Raw genomic sequence first — 25,645 nt, 5'->3', positions numbered from 1 at the left:
GGATTCAGATGATGGCTCTAAACTGCTGAAGCTTTGTCCGCACAGTTGATCACATCTGAACTCCTTATTGCTTTTGACTTTGTAAGGGGCTAGGGTATTGTAAGGGGATAAAGATGTCACCAAAGTGGAAGTAGACAGACAGATGGTCACTAAAGTGGATATTGAAAGTAGTGAATTGATCTGACACACAAAATGGTCCAGGTTAAAGGGCGTATCAGTATTAGGAGGTTGTGAAGGATCGGGAGTTCCTCCACCTCACAGTAGGGATTGTAATATATCACCCATTGACAGATTGTATGTAAAACTCGCTTATAACACTCGCTTACAAATGGGTTTTTGGAGAAAGGCTAAGCAGCAAAGCTTGTTAAGCAGCAAAGCTTGATGGTAAATGAACCATCAATTGTGTTAACCTTTAGTACAGACTGACAGAAAATGGAAATTTACATATTCAGTACAGAACAACATCTACCAAGGACAATAGGGAGTCAGCAGTCTGGAAACATGGATTGTAGCAGCAGCTGCATCCATGGAGATCTCTTGGAAAAGGGATAAGAAATCAGGTGCTTGGGAACGAGATAGCAAACCCTGGAAAACAAGGCTAACCAGTACGTCATAAGGAACTGAGGCAAAGTTGACACTGTAGGACAACACATTCCAGCAGGTTGACATGTGATGGGAGATGGACAGGTTGGGAAACCACTCAGCAGCCAGTCTGATAAGGGTCAACGAATCAATGAAGCTCCGCTGATTAGCTGTCGGCCAACCGGTGGTCATAGAAGTTTTGTAGGAGGGTCGCACACATCGAAAAATCGTATAACTGTGCATGTAGAATTCTTATACTTTGAAGGGTTCATCGGAATTCTTCCCCTGCTTATGCTTGCATAAAGATTGGCTGAACCGAGGTTTCGTCTGAGTGATTCCGTGGTCGCTATACAGGCAGGCGGGTGTCGCTCCCTTATTTCAGGGGATCCACCTTGAAGAAGAAAAGTCTTCTTTTTACCCCAGCAACTTCATTCCTGGTTAAATGTTATTAATTTGTCATTATGTAAGGTATTCATCTAATGAACTTCTAGATCAAAACTTAACCTCATAGGAAACATTAAGTTATCACCTCCTAAAAAGGTCATGAAAATTATGGATTGACATTTATGTAAACATAACTCTGATGTAAGTATGATTTTTGAAATTTTTCATTTCATAGAAATGAAACTGAGAAAAAGTGATTATGGGAAGGTTTCACCAACATGATATATTAACACAATAGCACCTAAATATAACATTCGTCACAAGCGTAGGTACAGTATTATCTTCTGCATAAGGCAGGCTGTTGTTTCTTAACTGGATTGTCATTGAATTTCTTGATCAGCATTTAATACACACATTTCTTTATTGAAAAGTTGTTACCGAAATGTTGTGGCGCTATTCTATGGAGTGGTAAGAGAGGAACTTATATCCATGATGTGCTTCAAGGGTGAGCATATGTTAGCAGAGATCAAGGACTATTTTAAAAGGGACTAGGGAAGATGAGAGTCTGCATTGCTGTCACTCCCGCTCCTGATTAATTTAGTGGCTTTCCTAGAAATTTAATGCGTGCATGACAGATCAGGCTGTTTTTTAACAATACCTTTATTATGTTCATGGCTAGAAGGCATTTTCTTTAAGTAGACCGGTTGACTTATGAACTAAAACCTGCATCTTTCTTCTTTGCTGTGTATAGATTAGCATGCCCAGGTTTAATAACTAAACCTCAGTGAATTACTTACTGGGGACTATATGGAAAGCCCACCATATTTGCCTGTCACTCAGAAGATGGAAAATAACACAGGCTGAAATTGCTTGGTCACATTGATTTACAAGTGAAATAATATACAAAAACAGAAAGACATAGTCAGATGCTTGCACAGTATAATAATCACATTTACACAATATACAAAGTATTCTTTCTATCTAAAAACAAGAAAAGAAAAAACCTTAAAGCTTTCCTCAGCAAATTCTTGAAAAGAAAACTCATTGGTGCAAATCACACAAAAATCATTCCTTACATAGCCTCTACTGACATGTATTAACAGCAAGGTGAAGAGAGAGGTGCAGACCCCACAAATGTATATGGTTTACAATGCGTCTTTTCCTTTAAAGATAGACTGATTTATTTGCAAAAATCAGAGACTCAAATTATTAACAATTTTTTAACACTTGGCGGACAAAGTGGTAATTAAATGAAAAAGGCTCCCAGACAGCCTACAAACTATAAATTACAAGTCTTCAGATGATCTCATTGCGACATTTATTCTCATAATTCTTTCCGTTGTGCCTGCTTTCCGGTATCATTTAATTGAAGGCTTGGCCATTCAGATAGTCACCTTGGGTCCATTACATTGGCTAAAGAAGTTGGATGCTCCTTTCAGTTTGTTTCACATCATAGTATCTAAAAATTGCAACAACACGTCCTGGTCTGCAAATAAAACACAAAAAAACATTGTAATTTATTTGCTTAAAAAATTACTGCTAATTAATTTGTGTTTCTACATTATGGCTGCATTTTGCTTGAATTCTTCCTGGCAGTTTCAGCCTAGTTTCTCAAATATACTTATCACCCGAGGACAGTGGTAGTCATAATACAGCTCAAGAGTGATATGAAACCCACTTCCCCCTCAGCAATGACCTGTTTGTTCATGAGTCTCTGGGCCTCAGTTCACAATATGCCAGCTCTGTTTTATTGCTGGAGTTAGATGTGAATGCAAGAGTCAGCACACACAAAAAATCTCATTTGGTGGTAGATCTGAGAGAGTAGCTCTTGAAGAAGTCACTGCTCAGGATTGTGGCCCTCGATAAAACATACTCTTGAACGATGAAACTAAATTACACCACGTAGTTTTGGTCTGTTTTTTAAATTAGTAATTTAGAATAACTGAACAATGCTTGATAATGTATGGTAATAATTTAGTTAATTAATCTAATGAAAAATAATGACAGCAGTCGTCTCCGAGAGCTCAGTCGGTAGAAGTACTATGTGACATAGTACTGAACCATAAGCGCCAGGAAGGCCCCAGGTTTGATCCCCAATCTGTTCTGAGTTATCTGATGTCAGCGAAGGTGGCAGTGGGGTCACTGTTATTGGCCTCATCGTACTCTAGTTTACGAAGGAGAAAATATTGTCCAGGGTTCCCATTCCCAATTGTCAACCAGCAGACCCTGCTGGAATTATACATGCAATGATGTTGGGCGAAGATAGGATCAGGTTCAGCTGTGGTGACCCCATAGTTAAATAAGCTCTCCCCAAATATTCAGTGTATGGGTTCACAGATGAAGATTGATCCATCATCTTCAAAAAACAGAAAGGAAGAAAATTGGGACGAACAAAATAATGGAGACTAAAGTATTCAAGGTTGGTATCAGAGGTAGACAGTGCGATAGCACTGTTATGTATTTATGCTTGGGGTCACCAGACACCAGGGGGCACCACTGTCGGAGGTCATCGGGCTGTACGCGCGCGCGGTCACTGGTATAAACATGACACGCGGGTTACTTTGGGCGCGAGTAAAGTTGGATCAGGTTTACACCTGAGGCAGATTACAGTAACAAGTCTTTTGAGTCATTACATTCATTACATTTGGCGACGAGGTAGCTTAAGAACCTTCACATGTACAATGGGCACTATTGGAATTCTGGAGAGATTCGCGGATGGCGAGGATTGGGCGGATTTTATCGACCGCCTGATCGGTATTTTGTGGCCAACAAAATGGAGGGAGAGGCTGACGCAATTCGGCGCAGGGCGGTTTTCCTCACTGTTTGTGGTCCAAAAATTTATGGCCTCGTGAAGAATCTTCTCTCGCCTTTACGTCCAACAGACAAAGAATATGGGGATTTGTGTGCTTTGGTGCATGACCATCTTAAGCCAAAAGAAGGGATCATCATCTCTACATACATGTTCGTGCTGAGGGCCAGGATGTGACGGGATTCGTTGCGGACCTGCAACGTCTTGCTGAGCCGTGTAAGTTCGGGAACGTGTTGGAAGACATCCTGCGAGATTTCTTCGTGATAGGCATCAACCACAATGTGATTCTTCGGAAGTTATTGGCCAAAGAGAAGCTGGATTTGAGCAAGGCCATTGCGACTGCCCAGGCATGCATGACGACTGATGATAATTTGAGACAGATACCACCAATGCATCTACTATTTCTAGAAACATAGAAAATAGGTGTAGGAGTAAGCCATTCGGCCCTTCGGGCCTGCAGCACCATTCAATAAGATCATGGCTGATCATTCCCTCAGTACCCCTTTCCTGCTTTCTCTCCATACCCCTTGATCCCTTTAGCCGTAAGGGCCATATCTAACTCCTTCTTGAATATATCCAATGAACTAGCATCAACAACTCTCTGCAGTAGGGAATTTCACAGGTTAACAACTCTCTGAGTGAAGAAGTTTCTCCTCATCTCATTCTTAAATGGCTTACCCCTTATCCTAAGACTGTGTCCCCTGGTTCTGGACTTCCCCATCATCATTCTAGGGCCACTTTCTTAAGTACTCTGGGATGCAGACTATCAGGCCCTGGGGATTTATCAGCCTTCAGTCCCTTCAATTTCCCCAACACCATTTTCTGACTAATAAGGATTTCCCTTAGTTCCCCCTTCTCGCGAGACCCTCGGTCCCCTAGTATTTTCGGGAGGTTATTCGTGTCTTCCTTAGTGAAGACAGAACCAAAGTATTTGTTCAATTGGTCTGCCATTTCCTTGTTCCCCATTATGAATTTCCTGATTCTGACTGCAAGGGACCTACATTAGTCTTTACTAATCTTTTTCTCTTCACATACCCGTAGAAGCTTTTGCAGTCAGTTTTTATGTTCCCTGCAAGCTTACTCTCATACTCTATTTTCCCCCTCCTAATTAAACCCTTAGTCCTCCTCTGCTGAATTCTAAATTTCTCCCAGTCTTCCGGTTTGCTGCTTTTTCTGGCCAATTTATATGCCTCTTCCTTGGATTTAACGCTTTCTCTAATTTCCCTTGTTAGCCATGGTTGAGCCACCTTCCCTTTTTTATTCTTACAGGGATGTACAATTGTTGTAGTTCATCCATGTGATATTTATGAAAGGGAAATCATGCTTGACAAATTTTCTAGAGTTTTTTGAGGGTGTAACTAGTAGAGCGGATAAGGGAGAACCAGTGGATGTGGTGTATTTGGACTTTCAAAAGACTTTTGACAAATCCCACATCAGAGATTAATGTGCAAAATTAAGGCACATGGTATTGGGGGTAATGTATTGACGTGGATAGAGAACTGGTTGGCAGACAGGAAGCAAAGAGTGGGAATAAATGGGTCCTTTTCAGAATGGCAGGCAGTGACTAGTGGGGTGTCGCAGGGTTCAGTGCTGGATCCCCAGCTGTTTACATTGTACATTAATGATTTAGACAAAGGAATTCAATGTAATATCTCCAAGTTTTTAGATGACACTAAGCTGGTTGGCAGTGCGAGCTATGATGAGGATGCTAGGAGGCTGCAGGAATGGGGGTACTGAAGTTGCATGATCAGCCATGATCATATTGAATGGTGGTGCAGGCTCGAAGGGCCGAATGGCCTACTCCTGCACCTACTTTCTATGTTTCTATGTTTCTATGAGTCGGAGCTTCACGGCAAGTACTGTAAACAAGATTGTGTCATTGTTTGGCAGAGCTGCTTATGGCAGGGCCTACTCGACTGCTTATGCGAAACCTGTAGCTGCTAAAAGTCCGCCAACTGTTACGAATCAGATTTCACCTTGTTGACGTTGTGGGGGCAATCATCAGCCTCTTCAGTGTCAGTTTCAACAGTACTCCTATAATGGTTGTTCGAAAGTGGGGCACCTTCAGAGAATGTGCCCACAACTGAGCAAGCGTGCTGCCACTCATCACATTGCTGATGATGACCAGTCCAGTGCTGGCCTGGATACACAACCCGAGGAGGAAGTGTATGACCTGTATTCATTCTTGGGAAGGAGCCAGCCAATAATCGTGAATGTGAAGTTGAATGGTGTGCCTGTATAAATGGAGCTGGACACAGTTGCGAGTCAGTCGATAATGAGCCAAAGGACATTCGACAAGCTGTGGGACACTGAGACTGCAAAGCCTAAGCTGAGTCCAGTCAATGCCAAGTTACACAAAGCACTCATACCGGTGATTGGCAGTGCAGTAGTCAAGGTTTCATGATGGTGTGCTTCATGATCTACCATTATGATTGTCCCAGGTAATGGTCCATCGCTGTTCAGCAGGAATTGGCTCGAGAAAATCATGTGGAATTGGAATGATATCAAAGCGATGTCATCGATGGATGATCGTCAGTGTGCTCAAGTGTTGAAGAAGTTTCCTTCTTTGTTTGAACCGGGCATTGGTAATTTTACTGGAGCCAAGGTGCAGATTCACCTGGATTCTGATGCAAGGCCTGTCTATCATAAAGCTTGGTCTGTTCCCTACATGCTGAGGGAGAAGGTTGAAGTTGAGGTTGACAGACTCCAACGTGAAGGGGTCATATCACCGGTCGAGTTTAATGAGTAGGGGCCAGTCCTATTGTTCCTGTGTTGGAGAATGATGGCACTGTCAGGATTTGTGGAGACTACAAGGTTACGATTAACCGATTTTCGAAACAGGATCAGTACCCGTTACCGAAGCCTGATGACCTGTTCGCCATGCTAGCTGGTAGAACGTCGTTCACTAAACTGGATCTGATGTCGGCCTATATGACACAAGAGCTTGTCAACACTTCAAAGAAACGCACCTGCATCAACACCCATAAAGGACTGTTTGTCTACAACAGGTATCCTTTTGGAATTCATTCGGTTGCAGCCAGATTGCAGAGGAAGTCCGTTCCTAGAACTGTCATGTTTCAAGATGATATTCTGGCCACAGGTCGTGACACTACTGAACATGTGAACAATCTTGAAGAAGTCCTACATTGTCTGGACAAAGTGGGACTCAGGCTGAAACATTCGAAGTGTGTCTTCATGGGTCCCTATTCGGGTGCCTTGAGTCATTACATTCATTACAAGCACATTGAAATGTGCAGCCCCATGTGGGGGTTCACACAAGTTCAATTATTAACTCCACTGAACTTCTAATTTGAGCTATGGTTCATAGTCAGTTGTGAGTAGATGCCAGAAATCTGTCTAAAGAAAAAATGGAGAGGGAAAGCCATTTTTGGATTACTGTCATGCAATTCGTAGTAGCCAGCTCAAAGGTATTAGCAGAGGCCTGGGAGGATGCTGTCTGAATTCTCTAAGCTGCAGAAAAAGTTTGTGTGTGTCCTCACACACAAAAGAATAAAAGGCTTAAAAAATGGCACACAAATTTCCACCAATTTTCACAGCAAGTTTCCTCAGTAAAGAAGGTTCTTTTATTACAAATTAGGTTTATTTTAATCAAGAGAGTACACATTGAGAAAATAATGAATTACCAGCCGGTATTGGATTAGTTCGATACATAACTTCCACTTATCAGATGGCGGCAGGGTTTCAACACCAATCCAGAATGAGCTATCAACTGATAACACTGAACACTTGTTAGAGCTCAAGTGGTTGTTTTTATATCTTCACACTCTTCTCGCTTTGCAGAAGAGTGTAAAGTAGTGGAAGGATTTGCAGGCTGATTAACAGTCTGACAGGCCACAACATGAACACTCCGCCATGGCTGTAACTATCTTTATACCAGCTAATAGGGTGATTAGTCCTATATGGCGTGAGGGTTTAATGGGACACCTACTCCCACTGGACGCAAGTTTTTTACAATTAGTTGCCTTCTGCTTTTGGTTTGTCTAAAGTAGGGTTTTCGGAAGATAATTTTAGTTAAAGAAAACAGTGAGAATGTTGGTCATTTGTGCTTACTGAGGCCACAAGTTGTCCAACTGTAGGCTGTAGACCCTACAGCTAGTGATTGATACAGTACAGCTAGTGACTGATACAGTACAGCTAGTGATTGATACAGTGCAGCTTGACTGATACAGTACAGCTAGTGACTGATACAGTACAGCTAGTGATTTATACAGTACAGCTAGTGACTGATACAGTACAGCTAGTGATTGATACAGTACAGCTAGTGACGTTGGTCGCAGAGAGCATGCAGAAACCAAGTGCAGACAGCGGAAGGAGCGTGCGGCAAACCAGACTCCCCACCCACCCTTTCCTTCAACCACTGTCTGCCCTACCTGTGACAAAGACTGTAATTCCCACATTGGACTGTACAGTTACCTGAGAACTCACTTTTAGAGTGGAAGCAAGTCTTCCTCGATTTTGAGGGACTGCCTATGATGATGATGACAGCTAATGATTGATATAGTACTTGAGGTTATCAGATACAGTCATTGTTGAGGTATATTTTTTGTTTTGTTCAGTATTCACAGCTACCACTTGACAGAAATAACATTTGGTATAGTTTTCATGCAGAGAGTAATGGAGTCATACCTCTAAGTGAAAGTGACTCCAGGTAGCTTTTGAAGGCTTTAGGTTCTAAAGAGTTTAATATTTTGGCAAAATTCATATTAATTCTTCCATAATCTCTCTCATATGTGGTGACATGTTTCCTGTTCTCCTGCTTTTGGATGTGTGCTTGTATCGCCCTGGGCACTGTAAGTAACACCAAAATAGAAGAATTTAAACTAGATTTTGGTCGTGGAAAATCATGGAATTAATATACTCTTGTCCATATTCAAGGAACCCACATAAGAATATCTGTTACTGAAACATCTGCTTCATAAGAATTTAAGAAAAAAGTAGTCGTATTACTTTGAACCTAAATGGAGGGCAGCAGGTTACATGGAATGATACTTGGGAAAGCCCCAAATGATAGCTGTGTTGGCTCTGGTAAATAAAACAAAAGAAAAACTTGCATTTATATAGCACCTTTCACAACCTCAGAGCGTCCCAAAGCACTTTACAATCAATAAAGTACTTTTGAAGTGTAGTCACTGTTGTAATGTAGGAAACGCGGCAGCTAATTTGTGCAGAGCAAGGTTCCACTGCTCTTCTTTGAAATAGTGCCATGGGATCTTTTACATCCACCCGATAGGACAGACCGGGCCTCGGTTTAACATCTTATCTGAAAGCCAGCACCACTGACAGTACAGCACTCCCTCAGTACTGCACGGGAGTGTCAGCGTAGATTTTGGCCTCAAGTCTCTGAAATGGAATTTGAACTCACGACCATCTGACTCATTATCATAGGCAGTCCCTCGAAATCGAGAAAGACTTGCTTCCACTCTAAAAGTAAGTTCTCACGGGACTGTACAGTCCAATGTGGGAATTACAGTCTCTGTAACAGGTGGGGCAGACAGCGGTTAAAGGAAAGGGTGGGTGGGGAGTCTGGTTTGCCACACGCTCCTTCCGCTGTCAATAAATAAAACATTTTCTACTTACCGACTGCAGCACCGGGAGTCCTCCAACAGCGTGCTGGGATGCCCCCCCCAGTGTGTCTCTGTCAGTGTCTCTATCTCTCTGTCTGTGTGTGTGTCTCTCACTCTTTGTCTGTCAGTGTCTGTGATTCTAACAGCGAGGGGAGGGGGAGAAGGGGAGGGGGAGGGGGAGAAGGGGGGTGGGGTTGTGGAGGTGGAGGTAGAGGGGGGTGAGATGGGGGTAGAGAGGGGTGGGGTGGGGGTAGAGGGGGGTACATGGGGTGGGGGTGAGGATAGAGGGGGTGGGGTGGGGTGGGGGTAGAGGGAGGGTGGGGGGAGGAGGAGGGGGAGGAGGAGGAGGGGGATGAGGAGGGGTGGGAGGAGGAGGGGGAGGAGGAGGGGTGGGAGGAGGAGAGGAGGGGCGAGGAGAAGGAGGGGCGAGGAGAAGGGGGGAGAGGGGGAGAAGGGGGGGAGAGGGGAAGAAGGGAGAGAGGAGGGAGGGAGGGAAGGAGAGAGGAGGGAAGGAGGGAAGGAGAGAGGGGAGGGAGGGAGGGAGGGGAGGAAGGATAGGAGGGAAGGAGAGAGGAGGGAGGGAGCGAAGGAGAGAGGAGGGAGAGAGGAAGGAGGGAGGGAGCGAGAGGAGGGAGGGAGGGAGAGAGAGCGGAGGGAGGGAGGGAAGGAGAGGAGGAAGGGGAGGGAAAGAGAGAGGAGGGAGGGGAGGGAAGGAGAGAGGAGGGAGGGGAGGGAAGGAGAGGAGGGAGGGAAGGGAAGGAGAGGGGTGGGGGGAGGGAAGGAGAGGGGGGTAGGGAAGGAGAGAGGGGGTAGGGAAGGAGAGAGGTGAAGGGAGGGAAGGAGAGGGGGGAGGGAAGGAGAGAGGGGGGGAGGGAAGGAGAGAGGGGGGGAGGGAAGGGAGAGAAGGAGGCTGAACGGCCGGGCCCAAGACCTCAGGCTGGATTTACAGGTAGGTGGCGTCGGGTCTCGGGGGGGGTCGCGGAGGTCCGGGGGGGGGACCGAGAGTCGCGGAGGTCCGGGGGAGGGGGGAGAGTCACGGAAGTCCGGGGGGGGGGGGAGAGTCGCGGGGGGGGGGGGGAGAGTCGCAGAGGTCCGGGGGGGGGGTAGAGAGACGCGGAGGTCCGGGGGGGGGGGGGCGGGGGGGAGAGCGGGGGTCGGATCCAGTCCAGTAGGGTGGGAGGAGCCTTATTCACGCAGCCCCAGTGAGGCCATTCGGCCAGGGCTAGGGGCTGCGTGCTTTGGACCCCTCCCACAGTTTTGGGCGCCTGGAACTACTGCACATGCGTGCCCACTGTAGCACGCATGTGCAGAGGTCCCGGCACTGTTTTTAGCGCAGGGACTTGGCTTCGCCCGCTACAGCTCGTGCTGCAGAGGGCCTGCAGGGAGCTGGAGAATAGGTAAGTTTTTTTTCGGCGCACTTTCTGGCACGAAAAACGGGCGTCCAGATCCGGGCTGCGTCGTTTTAGGCGCGGCCCGAAACTTGGGCCCTATGTTTCCATGTTAATCTGACTTAGAGGCAGGAGTGCTACCGCTAAGTCATGGTTAATACCTGAGGGTTTTGTCCTGTTGTATTCCTAGCTTTAAACAATGATTTCCAGGCAACCTTCAGCCTCACACTTTTTAAAAAGATCGATGGTCGACAGAATGATGAAACAGTTGAGAACCAAAAAAAAGTAAAGTAAGCTTCATGTCTGCTATCCTCCTAGACCATGCTGATAATGTAAATGCAGTGACACTATCAATGGAGTGGTTAGTCATTCTATTCCTTTTGCAGCAGTTTTCCAGTGTTTATTGCTGCCATATCGAGAGGTGCATATCGCGAGCTCAGGTTTTTGATTTGGTTTTCGATAGTGATATTGGTTATCTGTGAGGGGATAACATGGCTCCGTTCTGCCAATATTGGGCAGACAGGGGGGACATTTCATCTGGAACTCTGGGGAAAAAACCTCCAATCACTTGAAATGGAAAAGCACTGCAGTTATTCACTTATCATTTCTTCCTTATCTCTGTGTATGGTTTAGAATTTTCTACATTCCCCTTCAAAACTCCTCCTCATTATCCTTACTAACCTATGAGCACCTGTTCACATGGACGTCAACTACCTTCTGACCATAATATCAGCTTTGCTGTGGAAATGCTGCTGTAGATTACTGCTTTCCTAAATATTTGAACCACAGTCTGAATCTGCTCTTTTGCTGCTGATGCCACAATACATTCAACTTGCTTCAGATTCCACACCCTCAGTAATTACAACCTCCAGTCCTCTCACAGTGTAATGGCTGAATCATAATATTTTGATCTCCTTCCTGCCCTTTAATGGGTAGTGAAAAAGCTTGTTTTTTAAAAAAAAATTTCAAGGCATCTTCATGAGTTGGACAGGAGTTAAGATAAATGTTGAGTTTTCTCCCAGCACTTATTTGAATAATTTGCAGAAGGAGTCACTGAGCGGAAGGTGAGGACATTGGCGCTGAAATCCCGGCCGTCCTTGGTCCGATCGGAGTGTGTACGGACCCGGGAAGGCATTGCAAAATACGGTTTTCAGCGCACGATGCGCATGTGCTGAAAACCGGCTTTTCTGAGCTGTCAAGGTGGAGCTCGACAGATCTTCCGTATATCGGGAGCGAGGACATTTGCAAGGGAAAGATTGCGGTATTTACCCATATCTTACCCAGCAAATGTCCTCAAAACTCTTGTGCCTGATAAAAGCAGGCACATAGCATACTTTTACAAGCGTAAGAGTTTAAAAACATACAAAAATATAATTTAATTAAATTAAAAAGGCACATATTATTTGTAAAAACTCTGCCCACCACATTACATTTATTTTTAACTATAATTAAAAAAACGTTTTAAAAACTCAGGAAAAAAAATTTCTCCAAGATATTTATTAACTTTAATTTCAATTAACTTTAATTAAGTGAGGTGTGTTTTTTATTTTTTATTATATGTGTTTAATGTGTTGTTTTTTTTCTCATTAATAGCAATGAGAACATAGATACGGAGTTCTCATTGCTATTAATGAGAAAACTGTGAAATACTGTACTTGATTGGTTGAGCAGTCACACTTGATTGCACCTTCTTCAGGAGTACGGGAGCACGCTTCACAGCATGGGAAGAGAAGGCCTCCCCACCAAAATCCCACGCTCCTCCCGGACCACCAGGTAATTTCATAGAAATGTTTCAGGTCGAAGGCAATTGCCCTCCGGCCGCAATTTCAGCCCCATAGAGTCATAGAAAGTTACAGCATGGAAGGAGGCCATTTCGGCCCATTGTATCTGTGCCGGCCAACAAGAGGCTATCCAGCTTAATCCCATTTTCCAGCTCTCGGCCGTAGCCCTGCAAGTTACAGCACTCCAACTGCACGTCCAAGTACTTTTTAAATGTGGTGAGGGTTTCTGCCTCTACCACCCTTTCAGGCCAGTGACATGTTTCTATCTTTGCTACAGCCCCAAATAATTGATGATCTTGCACCCACTCCACCCACTAATAAATACCTGCTTTTACTTTTTGATGAAAGAGAAAGGTGTGAGATTTAAGGAAAGAAAGCTTTGCCCAATTTAGAAATCGGCACTGAAGGAACCTTTGGTCTGAATCTGCAGGACCAGACTGCTAATTGAGCAACATTTTTCTATAACTAATACTTGGGTGAAGTGAATAAGTGAAGTTTAATTTTAGTGAGAGTTTGGTGCAAGCAAGAATTCAGGCTAACTTTATCTATATTTTTAAGTTAATCAGTTTGGCAGTGAAGGGAACCTTTATGATGGATGTGGAATGTGTGTGGAGCCACCAAGGCTTCGCAAGCCCCAATTTAACGGGGCATGAGTGGGAGTGGGCATACGCCAAGCTCGCTTGGCCGCACTGTCGTGAGGCCCAGGCCATTTTAACTCCTAGGCTTCATTTCCACATTTGAAGTGACGCTCCTGCCCAAATCCCAGTTGCCTAGCAACAGGAGGCCATCCTTGGGGATCCGAGGGAACATTCCCCAGCAGTCAAGTGAGTGGGTTGGGGGAGTCCACGATCAGGGAAGGGGAGAAAGACCAGGGCAAGGGAGGCCCATAGTTTACCCTAAAAAATAAGGGGCCGAAATTCTCCTGTTGTGCACCTCCCGTTCGCACCTCCAGGGGATGCTTATGGGGCATAAACCTGTTTTCACCTGGGTGAGGGTGGGGGAAATGCTATCGGCTCCTGCGAAATTGTGCAGGAGTTAGTAGAGGCACTGACACAGTAGCGCTGTACCCCGCTAGTAGACCACCGGGCTGGTGCACAACCGCCGATGAAAGCATTGCCAAGCACAGCAACCCTTGGTGCCCCATTGCAATCCCTTTCCGCCCCGCGGCGAAAATTGGCCAGTGCCCTGCGATGCTGCCGCAAGCGATGTCAGCGCCAGCCTCGTGGGTCGCAAACTGGGCCAACATTCTCTCACGGAAGTTAAAGGGGAGGTGGGGAGTGCAGCACCAGTTTTGGCCGACTCACTGGTCGGCCCATCTTGAGGCACCGTGGTGTGGTTCGGGCCGCCATCTTGCAGCCCCACACACTGTTTGGGTGTCGGGCTGTGGCCTCGGCACAATGCTGCCCTGGTGGCCATCAGAGGCCCAGCAGCGTGCACAACGGCCCTCCCCTTTAATGGAAGGGGCGGAGCATTGAAACGCGTCAGCGCTACGTGGAGAAGCTGCCAAACGTATCCGAGTAGCATCTCCAAACCCACTCCAACAGGAAGTGGAGCACGCGACATTGCGCTCCACTTCCTGTGAGGGGCGGTAACTGCAATTTTGTGGCCGCGACTTCCGCGCCGGGCGCAGGAAGTCCCGCCCTGACTCGGTAACCATCCCCAAACGGGGTGTTGGGGAATTTCGCCCCCGAAATGTTTTAAATTACCTTCTTTGGTCAGTTCTAGCCCCAATCCTGATGTCCGGCAGCACTCATGAGAGTCACACAACTGAGCATTAAAATTGCGTCGGGGTCTTATTTGCGTCTTAGGTGCATATTACTGAAGGCCCTTGACTGCCTCCCTCACAGGCCTCCCGAAACATGGGAGTTAAATTGGCAGCGGGCAGCAGGCCGGTGCGAACAGGAGGTAACTACTCTGCCCCTATTTTAACCCCATGCACGCCCTAAGAAACACCCCAACCCTACATCTATTACATTTCTTTTAACCATATAATCAGATATTGCTTCAAAAAAAACCTATTACATTTGTCAAACATGAATTGCCTTTAATAAATCCATGCCAGTTTTCCCAGTTATCTCTAAGCAGTCACTTTGGATGTTCTAAGTACTGTCAGAGAGGATAATACAAACAATGTCTACAGGGTGGTATACTTAGGGTTAGTTAGGGTTAGAGGAATTATTATCAACTCCCTCAGACAGGGTATTATAGACAGAGTCAATAGAAATGTTATAAATAGGGTCAAAGAGAATGTTTACGCAAAATCAGTGGGTATGTTGTATACTTACTGTGCCTGACATGCATAGGGTCAGTGAGAATGCTATAAACAGTGTCAGAGCAGATATTATGCACAGAGTCATTGGGGATACAACATCAGATAGAATCAACACAGTCCTGTCAAATGCTGTCCCCAAAAAGGCACAATTTCCTTTTTTTTCCCTGTTCGCACCGGCCTCCTGCCCGCCGCCAATTTAACTCCCATATTTCGGGAGGCCTGTGAGGGAGGCAGTCAAGGGCCTTCAGAAATATGCACCAAACATGGAAATAAGTCTATAAAATCCCAGGACCAACGAAGACTTGAATAGTGCTTCCAAATCCTGTCCTGGATAGGATAGAAAACAAAGCCTGTCATCTGATAGGTGATCCCTCTCTCACCTCTAACCTCCAACCTCTCTCTGCAATACAACGTTCCAAATATTTCTGCATTGCATCAATACCATTATAATTAATGTTTGGCTTGGCTTTTCTCTCTTCTAGGCTGCAAATATCCCATTCATCATTCTATTCATCTGCTTCCACTAAAGTAGCAGAGGGAGGAATTCCAGAAGCATGTGTTAAGCATTTGAATGCTAAAATCCCACGGCGTAAGTTCTTATCGTCTTTCCTCATAAATTAGTTCTGTAACACTAAGGATCAGCCTTGTGGCTCCTCTCTGTGTTGTCTACAAGGCTGGGATGTGTCACTTGTGTCTTGGTGACCAGAACTAAATGCAGTACACGAAGTACAACCTGACCAGAGGCTTATACAGATATATCATACTCAGCAGAATAAGAAAAAGTTTAATCCAGACTACTGTTTTAAATTAAACCATGACTGCAGAACAAAACCCAGACCGAAGTACAAAATAGTAAATGGTAAATTAAAGACTGATGTCAGAAGCATATCTTCACGCAAAACATGATTAACACCCTGAATGGTCTTCCCCGTAGGATACAAAAAGGTAGATTTTCTTCTTCATTACTCCTGGGGAATGTTCAGTTCCCAGACGGAAGGAAGAGGAAAGGGAAGTGGAGGCCCATCTCTGTTTCATTACACCGGTGTGGACTAGGCTCGTGCCTGCAGTTCATGCAGGCTCAGTGTAACCTGACAGATAAGGTGGGAGGGAACATTCCCAGTGACTTTGCCTGACTTTCCTCAGTACGTTAATGGGGCACCCGGAGGGAGGGGCATCCCAAAAAACTGGCAAAGTGGGACCTCTGAAGACTGGAAGATTTTCAGGGATCCTGGGAATACCCCGAAGATATCGGGAAGCAGCAGGTCAGTGAGGAATTAACCATCGTCTCCTCCCCTTCCTCCCAGCACATTCTTCGAGTCTCAGGTCCTTCTGGTTCTCCAGCAGCAGCCAGCAGGTCTTAATTTCAGCAGCCGGGTATGCAGCTGCAGACCTCTCAAGCATCGGTATCCTGCACCTTGTGAGCACCAGCAGGAACCCTGAAATCTTCATCAACATTAAAAATTCTGAAATCATTCAGAAGGGAATTAGATGCTGCGATGGAAGGGCCATAAATTCCTATGTAGGGCTGAGTGGCTAGTTCTATTTGTGAAAATTAATAAAATATAGGTCACACCCAGTGTCATTTCAGTCATTAATGGGTTCAATCTATAAATACACTCCTCCTTGTTTGGCCCGACCTTTCATAGTGTTTTCTTTTTAAAAAAGCCTTCATTTGCTGTTTCTTGTGGATTTTCTCACTGCACATCAATTAGAATCATATATTCAAGACCCAATTTCCATTTAATTCTATCTCAGTCGTGTGAAATATGGCAGATCAGGAGACGGTGGCCTTTAACATTAACATGATTAACATTTTGAAATTACCTGGTATGTTTAGCATATTCAAACACTAATAAAGTATTGTGCATCTTACAGGATTGGGAAGTGCTTTTTGTGTCGTACAGTTCTCTGACAGGTTTCTTTCTTCTATAAGCTCCAGTAATGTAAGGATGTATGTTCAGTGCAGTCCTACCTTGTTGCATTCCCAGGTAATCTTGCCGATATACTGTATTATATTGATATGCTTCTACTTGGGCAATGTCTTCAGAAGACATTGATTTCACGAAGTACGCTGGGACTCTATCGTACATATCCCGGTCTTTTTTGAGCAGGTTCCACAGCATCAAACTCTGCAGTGGTACAATTTACAAATTAGGGTACAACTAGAACAATAGGATTGTTGTAATATTGGCCCCAAGTTTCCACACGTGGCGAAAAAGGCGCCCCTCAGAGCTGGGCGCCTGTTTTTCGCGCCGAAAACGGCGCCTAAAAAAAAATGCGGTATTCTCGAGCTCCTTGGAGCTCGATGTCTGCTTGGCGCGGTGCACAGGGGGAAGAGCCTACCACTCGCGCCGATTTTGTAAGTAGGAGGGGGCAGCTACAATTTATATGAGGCTTCTTGGCGCCGGCAACCCTGCGCGTGCGCGTTGGAGCGTTCGCGCACGCGCAGTCTGAAGTAAACATTGGCACTCGGCCATTTTTAAAAGTGCTGCAGAAAAAGTGAAGATTTGTTTCTTGGACCCCTGCAAAGGCTTGCATTTTAATTTTCTTGATATTTCTGTGTGTGAGGGAGTGCTTTTAGCAGCACTGCTGAATAAATCACCTGCTGAAATCAGTGAGTTCAGCTTTTCACTGCTAAACTTGCAGAACCGGTGCCTGCAAATTAAGGAATGTGTGTTTGGAGAAATAAAAGTGCCAATTCAACTTTGCAATGGATCAACGTCCACCAAGAACAAAGAATTTCTTGCATGAGGAAGCAAACCATTGCATAATATGTGGTGCACCCATTATGCAAATTTAAATATAAAGATGTCGATGTGGCTGCCTCTCCCTGTCCAAATCCCTCAGTCAGTCCCCCTCACAGCTCGAAGGCTGCTGCTGCTCCCGACCAGCCACTGACGCCGCTGCAATCCCATGGCCGAATGGCCTCGAGTCCGTCCGGGTGATGCATCTTCGCGGGGAATGAAGGCCTGCCTCAAGCACCAAGGCTGCTTGCTGCCTGCCCCTGCCGTCGAGACCGACACCACACCGCTGCCTCAAGCACTGAAGCTCAGCACCAAGGCTGCTTGCTGCCTGCCCCTGCCGTCGAGACCGACGCCACACCGCTGCTTGAAAGGCCTGCCTGAAGCACTTTCACACAGGTAGGAACATGATTTATTTAGTCTTTTCTTTGCTTATAAATTTTTATTCAGGTTGGATTTATTTGTATAATATTTGTATAAATATAACTAAGGATTGATTGTAGAATTTAATGACTTCCCTTCCCCCCCCTCCACCCCCACCTCGTTCCCGACGCCTAATTTGTAACCTGCGCCTGATTTTTTAAAGTGTAGACAAGGTTTTTTCAAGCGTACAAAAATCTTCACTTGCTCCATTCTAAGTTAGTTTGGAGTACGTTTTCACTGTGGAAACTTTCAAATCAGGCATCAGTGGCCGGACACGCCCCCTTTTGAAAAACAAATTCAGTTCCAAAGTGAAACTGTTCTACCACCCTAGAACTGCAGAAAAATAAATGTGGAGAATTCCGATTTCTAAGATATTCCGTTCTCCGCCAGTTGCTCCTAAAAATCAGGAGCAAATCATGTGGAAACTTGGGGCCATTATAATGTGGTTATGTTTATATGCAAAATATTATTGTACATGATTAAAACCTAATCTATCTCTAGGGTTTCCTATAAGCAGTATCTATCAATATTGCTTACTTGGCATGGGTCAACATTATTCTTCCCGCATCCCCACAATGCCCCACTTTGCATTGGCTGTTGGTTGGGAACACATTTCCAGGGATAGTCCTTTGTGTATGAGCTGTCACCAATCGGCTCCTGGAGCTGATATGGGTAAGTATATCCATTCGACGATCTAGGACTGCAGAAAGGCAAACAGATAATAGGCACAAATAAATAAAACACATTAAAGAACTGCAGTAGGATCTCCACACCAAATTAGAATCACTATCACAGTTAAATTAATTTATTTCATCTGATGGATTTTAATTGAAAATCTTTGTATGTTGTATGCGACTTTCCGTAGTTGAACAGACAGAAAAAATTCAAACTGATGATGGAATAGGTAAAAAAGTTCTCAGACATTTATCTCCACAGATACCTAGAAAATATTTCTGTGAATGCTTTTTGACCAATATATTGGCCCGGAATTTGTGCTTAGTAGCGAAGCAACGGCGCTCACCCCTGACCTCGAAGAAAGCTGCCCACAAATATCTAGCAATCTGTGTGGCGTGAATTTAGCTCTCCTGACCTTAGTTTGGATTTGGGGCCAAATCAAGTAAATCTCTTGCATCCAGCAATAGTGATGTCATCAAGCAGGCTGAGGAGCCAATCACATTGAAGAATTCTCATAGACAGCAAACCAGGAAGTAAAATGCACAGACTCTCATTTACTTTTTATAAAGTTTACAGAGAGTGAAATAAAGATTGGGACATACACATAGGATTATGGTAGAGGCTTATATATCATAGACAAACTTTAGAAAAATATTTGGGGGAAATCACAGGGTACATAAAAATAAAGCATTTTATTTTCTGATTTTCAGCCTATTCTGTGTCTGCCTCTGTGAGCTTGATTCAGTTGATGTACACCCTCACTTCTACGTCAGAAGGTTGTGGCTTTGAGCCCTATAAAAGGAGTTTCAGTTCATAATCTAAGATGACACACCAATACAATATTGAGGAAGTGCTGCATTGTTAGAGGGAGTATCCTTCAGGTGAAACATTAAACTCTACCTTGTCTGCCTTTTTCAGTAGTTCTGGCAGATGTTAAATAGTGACACTATTTGAAGAACAGGAAGGATTGTTCTCAGTGTTCTGGGAAAATTGCACCCTCAGTTAATACCATAAAAAACAGATTAACTGGTCATTCATGATATTGTTGTTTGTGGGATATTGCTAGGAAAAGGACATCTACATTAATTTTAGCTCCAACCTTCAGAACTGCCAAGGCTTTTTTTTCATGTTCCACGACATATGCTCATGTTCACAAGGCACTTGAATTTCTTCATTTGGTTCCATTAATTGTCAATAGGAGGTATTGATTGCAATGTTTTATGAACAAGCTAGTCCTTCACACTACTCATATGATTAAATAATATCAATAGGGTTCAGTGAAAGTCAGTGTATTAACTTACTGTACCACTCAGCTCTTTGTCAGTTTCAATCTTCAGCTAAACGTAGCAGATACCGAGGAGCTGGCAAAGTGAATATACCGAGGTACTTTTATTCACGCTCACCGTGTGAGTTCAGCCGCAGAACCTGGTCGATAAGGAAAGTCACGCATGAATGTAGTTTGGTATGAATCAAAGGCTGAAAATGCCCCTAGAAATGATAGATAATCTCAGTTAATGAATTATATTTTTCAACTTAAAACGCAGGAGTTTGCTGCAAAAAAAATAAAGAAATATCCTCAATGATATTTATTAAATATCTATCAAATTAATATTGAAATGCTCCATGGGAAACAGCAGGAACCTCAGAGTTCAGGGCAGATTTTTGTACACATAGAGCCAGAAAAGTTTACAGTAAAACAGAAGGCTATTCAGCCAAATATGTCTGTGCTAGAGCAATCCAAAACTGATCTCAGTCCACAGCTGTTTCCCCATTGCCCTATATCATCCTTGGTTTCCAAGTTTTTCTACTCTTCCCTTAAAAGATCCAGGGGATGAAGTTTCCCCATGGCCAGTTTGGAGATGGTAACCTTCCCGGGCCAGGACATTTATCACCCGGCCCGAAGGTTCTGATCCCGGTGCGGAATTTGGTCCTCCCGCCCACTCAATGGAGGCAGAGTGCTATCAGAGGCGCTCTGCATCCGTGGAGGGACGCTCCCGGGGCGCTGAGTCCAGTGCCGCGCTCCGGTGCCCAGCGCCCTGCCAGCAACATCAGCGCTACGTGGATGCTCCGCGAAGTGCTGGCGCGGCAGAACGCACTGCTCCTTCAATTGAAGGGAAGGACCGCTGTGAGCTCTGCAGTCCCTTTGGTGGCCACCACCAGGCCACCAGGGGTGCCCACAGCCAGGCCAACAGCCCACCGCCCATAATGGAGTGCCGGGCTGCAGGATGGTGGCTCGGTCAAGGCGAGGGCCACCATTGTTGGGGCAAAGCTGCCGGTGACATTGGCCGGCCCTTTCCTCGCCGCCCGTCGGGTAATTTCCCACGTGGGGTGCAAAGGGGTCGGCACGGGGCGGTGAAGGGTTGTTGCGCACAGTGGTGATGGCATCGCTGTGCGTGCGCCATCCCGGGACACAAATCATTGTACACGGTGCTAACAACACAAGGCCCCCCAAACGTCCGGGGCAATTTCCCCGGAGCTGCCATCGACCACTTCCCCAGGCAATAACCTCATTGTGCCCTATCAGTGCCCCTCGGAGGTGCTAATGGGGCTATAAAAAATGGCAAATTCAACCCACCACCGCCCCCCCCCCCCCATTGATCCCTGCCTCAGCTATTCCCATGCAAACCTTTTGCATAGGGATATTTCTCCTAACCTCCCTCCTTTTCTATTTGTTCTCAGGATGTGGGCAATGCTGGCAAGGCCGGCACTTATTGCCCATCACTAGTTGCCTGGAGTAGGTAGTGGTGGGCCTTTTCCTTGAACCGTTGCCGTCCTTGAAGTGATGATGCTTCCACAATGTTGTTAGGTGGCCAATTCCAGGATATTGATCCAGCAACATTCATGGAAAGGTGACACAAGTCCAAGTAAGGGTAGCATGTGACTTGGAGGTGAATTTGAAGATGATGGTGTTCCCATGACTTTGCTGCTTTTGTCCTTGTTGGTGGTCGAGGTCACAGGGGAGGGAATTGCAGTTGAATTAAATTTGGTGAGTTGTTGCAGTGCATCCAGTAGATCCTACATTCTGTAGTCTCACACTTTGTGACAATTATAAATTGGTGACCACTGTCACTGATTCCCCAACCAGAGGACCATTGATTGCTACCTTACAAAAATCACTCATCGAGATGAGCAACAGATTCTGGGTGGTATTCTGCCACTTGAACTGAACTTCTTATGGATGGAGCAACCATTCTTTTTTTAAAGAATAACAAGCTTGAAAATTTGTAAAATCACAATAAAGTTAAAATGCACAAAGTACATAGCATAAGGCATATATAATGAAAGAAAGACTTGGATTTATATACGCCTTTCACGACCACTGGACGTCTCAAAGCGCTTTACAGCCAAGTACTTTTGGAGTATAGTCACTGTTGTAATGTAGGGAAATGTGGCAGCCAACTTGCGCACAGCAAACTCCCACAAATAGCAGTGTGATAATGACCAGATAATCTGTTTTTGTTATGTTGATTGAGGGATAAATATAGTTGTATAGTATAGTATTAGTTTTAGGCAGTCCCCCGTATCGAGGATGACCGCTTCCACACCAAAAAGGAAGGAGTTCACAAATGTTTCAATGAGGGACTTGACATTCTAGGTCCTGAACTACATATTGAAGGGTGGAAGATGCCTGTGCATGGATTCTTTTAACGTGGGGTGGCCGTTGCACACCAGCCACCACACGGGCTTGACAGAGCTAGGTCTTGATCCAGTGGCAAGGGTTAACTAAGACGACTGGAGCTCTGCTGCACGGACCTAGTGCGCACACAAGCTCCTACTATCTACAGATCGCAGTGTGGGCTGGCCCGTGCTACCCCTGGGTCTTCGCCTCTTCTGGGCCCCGAACTCTCGCCTCTCCTGAGCCCCGATCTCTCACCGCTCCTCCGCCCTGGTCAAAAATGGAGCAGTCAGTAACAGGACATCAATTAGTCTCCTCTTATCTTGGAGACATCAAATATTGACACTGTTATTTAAAATATCAAAATATTAAACTCCAGCCTAGTTGAAGAGTTATTAACATTAGCAGAAACAAACGCCAACTAACAGAATGAACACGATTCAGTAGGGAAAAGCACCAAGACACACACACCCGAGTGAGAGTGTTCCAGTGCACTAACTGGAAAGAGCTTTAACCAGTTACACAGCCTGAAAAAACATCGCACCATTCATAACGGAGAGAAACCATACACGTGTTCTGTGTGTGGACGAGGCTTCAACTGTTCATCCAACCTGGAGAGACACAAGGACATCCTCATTATGGAGAAAACGTGGGAATGTGGGGACTGTGGGAAGGGATTCAATTCCCCGTCTGACCTGGAAATATAGTTGTATATAGCAGCAGAATCATTGGAACCTAAATTGTGAAGTGGCTTTTAATAGTCCACTAGACAGGTGAACAGTTCAAGTATGACATGCAGAAATGCAAACTCACTATCCAATGCAGAAAATATCTCATACATTCAACTTCCCGCCTCTTCTAAATTAAGTCTAAAGTCTTGTCTCCACTTTATCCGATGGCTTTGTGCTGATTTGGTCTTTGGCCAGGAGACTCATAGATGGTAATTTTCAAATTCATCACTGGGGCAGTAACCTAGCAAAGTGGATCGCCACCTGTTGTAGAATCCGCCCGATACTGATCAGAAGAGGGAGGGAGGAAATGATCGGGATAGGAAGGGAGATAGTGATCGGGAGAGGGAGAGAGATAATGATCAGGAGAGGGAAAGAGGAAGTGATCGGGAGAGGGAGGAAGGAAATGATCGGGAGAGAGAGGTAGATAGTTATTGGGAGAGGGAGGGAGATAGTGATCGGGAGAGGGAGGGAGGAAGTGAGTGGGAGAGGGAGGGAGATAGTGATCGGGGGAGGGAGGGAGATAGTGATCGGGAGAGAGAGGGAGAAAGGGATCGGGAAAGAGAGGAGATAGTTATCGGGAGAGGGAGGGAGATAGTGATCGGGAGAGGGAGGGAGATAGTGAGTGGGAGAGGGAGGGAGATAGTGATCGGGGGAGGGAGGGAGATAGTGATTGGGAGAGGGAGGGAGGAAATGATCGGGAGAGGGAGGTAGATAGTGATCAGGTGAGGGAGGGAGATAGTGATCGGGAGAGGGAGGGAGGAAATGATCCGGATAGGGAGGAAGATAGTGATCGGAAGAGGGAGGGAGACAGTGATTGCGAGCGAGAGGGAGCTGTGACCAGGAGAGGAAAGGAGCAGCGATTGGGAAACGGAGGCGGGCGGCTGCCCAGAGAGGGAGGGGGGGCAATGATTGGGAGAGGGAGGGAAGCAATCGGGATGTGTGGTGGGGCGGAGGGCAAATGGTGACCAGCAACATGCTCCTCATGGCTCCACAATCAGGTAAGTTTACTTCACAAACATTTTGTTGAAGGCTGCAACAGTCATTTTAAGGACTGCTGGTTTAGCCACATGTAGACTTGCTTCTCCTAAATGCAGCTGGTCCGGTTGGTGCTCGCTGTGCTCAGGGCAGCCCAATTTTACAAAGATGGCATCAAACAATTATTGGGCGCCCTATTTGCATATCCAAAGGGACTAATGCCTAATTCAGGTGTCAGCCCTGGACACATCTTTTAGTGCCTGTACTAATATGGTGTGGGGCTCACCTCTGGCTCAGAATGAGCATGTGCACATCACTCGCCATAATGGACACTTACAGTTTGACGCCTGTACAGTGTGGAGGCAGAGTCATCGGATTTGATGGCTGCTATCTGTGAAACACCGCTCACTTTCAAATCTTTTTTGCATAGCAGGATTGCAACGATGATTGACTGTACAGCAAAAAGCAATTCTATTTTATAAATCATATTTACTCACCTGGGCAAGGATGAGCTGTACATGGTTTGAGGTCTCTATTGCTTTCTTTTTTGCAGGTATCTTAATTATCTTCATGTTGATCTCGATGATGAATCGGATTAGGCGGTGGTCCGTCCAGCAGTCGTCAGCTCCTGTCATGGCGTGGGTGATGCACACATCCTTGCGATCCCTGGCTCAGACGATGACATAGTCGAGCAGGTGCCAGTGCTTGGAGCGAGGGTGTTGCCACGATGCCTTGTATTTGTCCCTCTGGCGGAAAAAGGTGTTGGTGATGACAAGTTCGTGCTCTAGAGGAGTAGGGTACTACTGGAGTTGGCTTTCCCTACCCCCTCTCTGTCAATCACGCCCCCCCAGAGGTCTGTGTTCTTGCCGACCCTGGCGTTGAAGTCACCGAGGAGGATCAGTTTGTCGCCCGTGGGGACACAGGACAGGGATTTTTCAAGGTTGGTGTAAAAACCCTCTTTGGCCTCATCAGTTGCATCGAGTGTTGGGGCGTACGCACTGATGACCGTGGCGCACTGGTTCCTGGATAGGATGAGTCGAAGAGTAATAAGGTGATTGTTAGCCCTGCAGGGGGAGTCTTTGAGGCGGTCAACCAGCTCGTTTTTGATGGCGAAGCCGACTCCGTGGAGGTGGCGTTCTTCCTCTGGTTTTCCTTTCCAGAAGAAGGTGTAACCTCCACCTTGTTCCTTGAGCTGGCTTTCCCCTGCCCACCGGGTCTTGCTTAGGGCGGCGATGTCGATATCAAAGCGTCTAGGTTCCCGGGCAACTATGGCAGTGCGGCGTTCAGGCCTGTCACTGTTGGGGTTGTCCATGAGGGTCCTGACATTCCAGGTCCCAAACTTCATGTTAATGGAGTGGAAGATGCCTGTGCGTGAGTCCTTTTAATGTGGGGTGGTCGTTGCACACCGGCTACCACATGGGCTGAGCTGAGCAAGGTCTTGATCCAATGGCAAGGGGGTCCAAGATGACTCAGACCAGGCACTGCTTTATGGGCCTAGTTGCCTACAGTGAGAGGTTGGCCGCAGGCTCAGGGCTGGGTAGCGCCCTTGGTGGTAGGTGATCCGAGGCCTGGAATTCTAAATCCGATCCGTCTAATCCGATCCATCATCGACATCAACATAGCCCCAAAGCGGAGGAAGTAGCAGAAGCAGTGCTGCAAAAATGTCAATGCCGTAGCACTTAA

The 25,645-nt window shown here is 45.8% G+C and overlaps 1 protein-coding gene across 1 annotated transcript; it reads right to left on the bottom strand.

The window, feature by feature from the left end:
- Positions 1-2,411: 2,411 nt before the first annotated feature.
- Positions 2,412-24,597, bottom strand: LOC139274642 (testis-expressed protein 26-like). The gene is made up of 7 exons (XM_070891321.1): positions 24,460-24,597; positions 22,779-22,783; positions 18,503-18,665; positions 16,774-16,930; positions 11,122-11,293; positions 8,423-8,586; positions 2,412-2,452 (listed from the first exon to the last, which is right to left on the bottom strand). Exons 1-7 carry the CDS (start codon positions 24,595-24,597, stop codon positions 2,412-2,414), a joined length of 840 nt encoding a protein of 279 aa, XP_070747422.1.
- Between the last annotated feature and the right edge of the window lie 1,048 nt (positions 24,598-25,645).

The sequence above is a fragment of the Pristiophorus japonicus genome, chromosome 10 (assembly GCF_044704955.1).
Source record: "Pristiophorus japonicus isolate sPriJap1 chromosome 10, sPriJap1.hap1, whole genome shotgun sequence".
NCBI lineage: Eukaryota > Metazoa > Chordata > Chondrichthyes > Pristiophoridae > Pristiophorus > Pristiophorus japonicus.
This window is presented reverse-complemented; position numbering and strand designations above follow the sequence as displayed.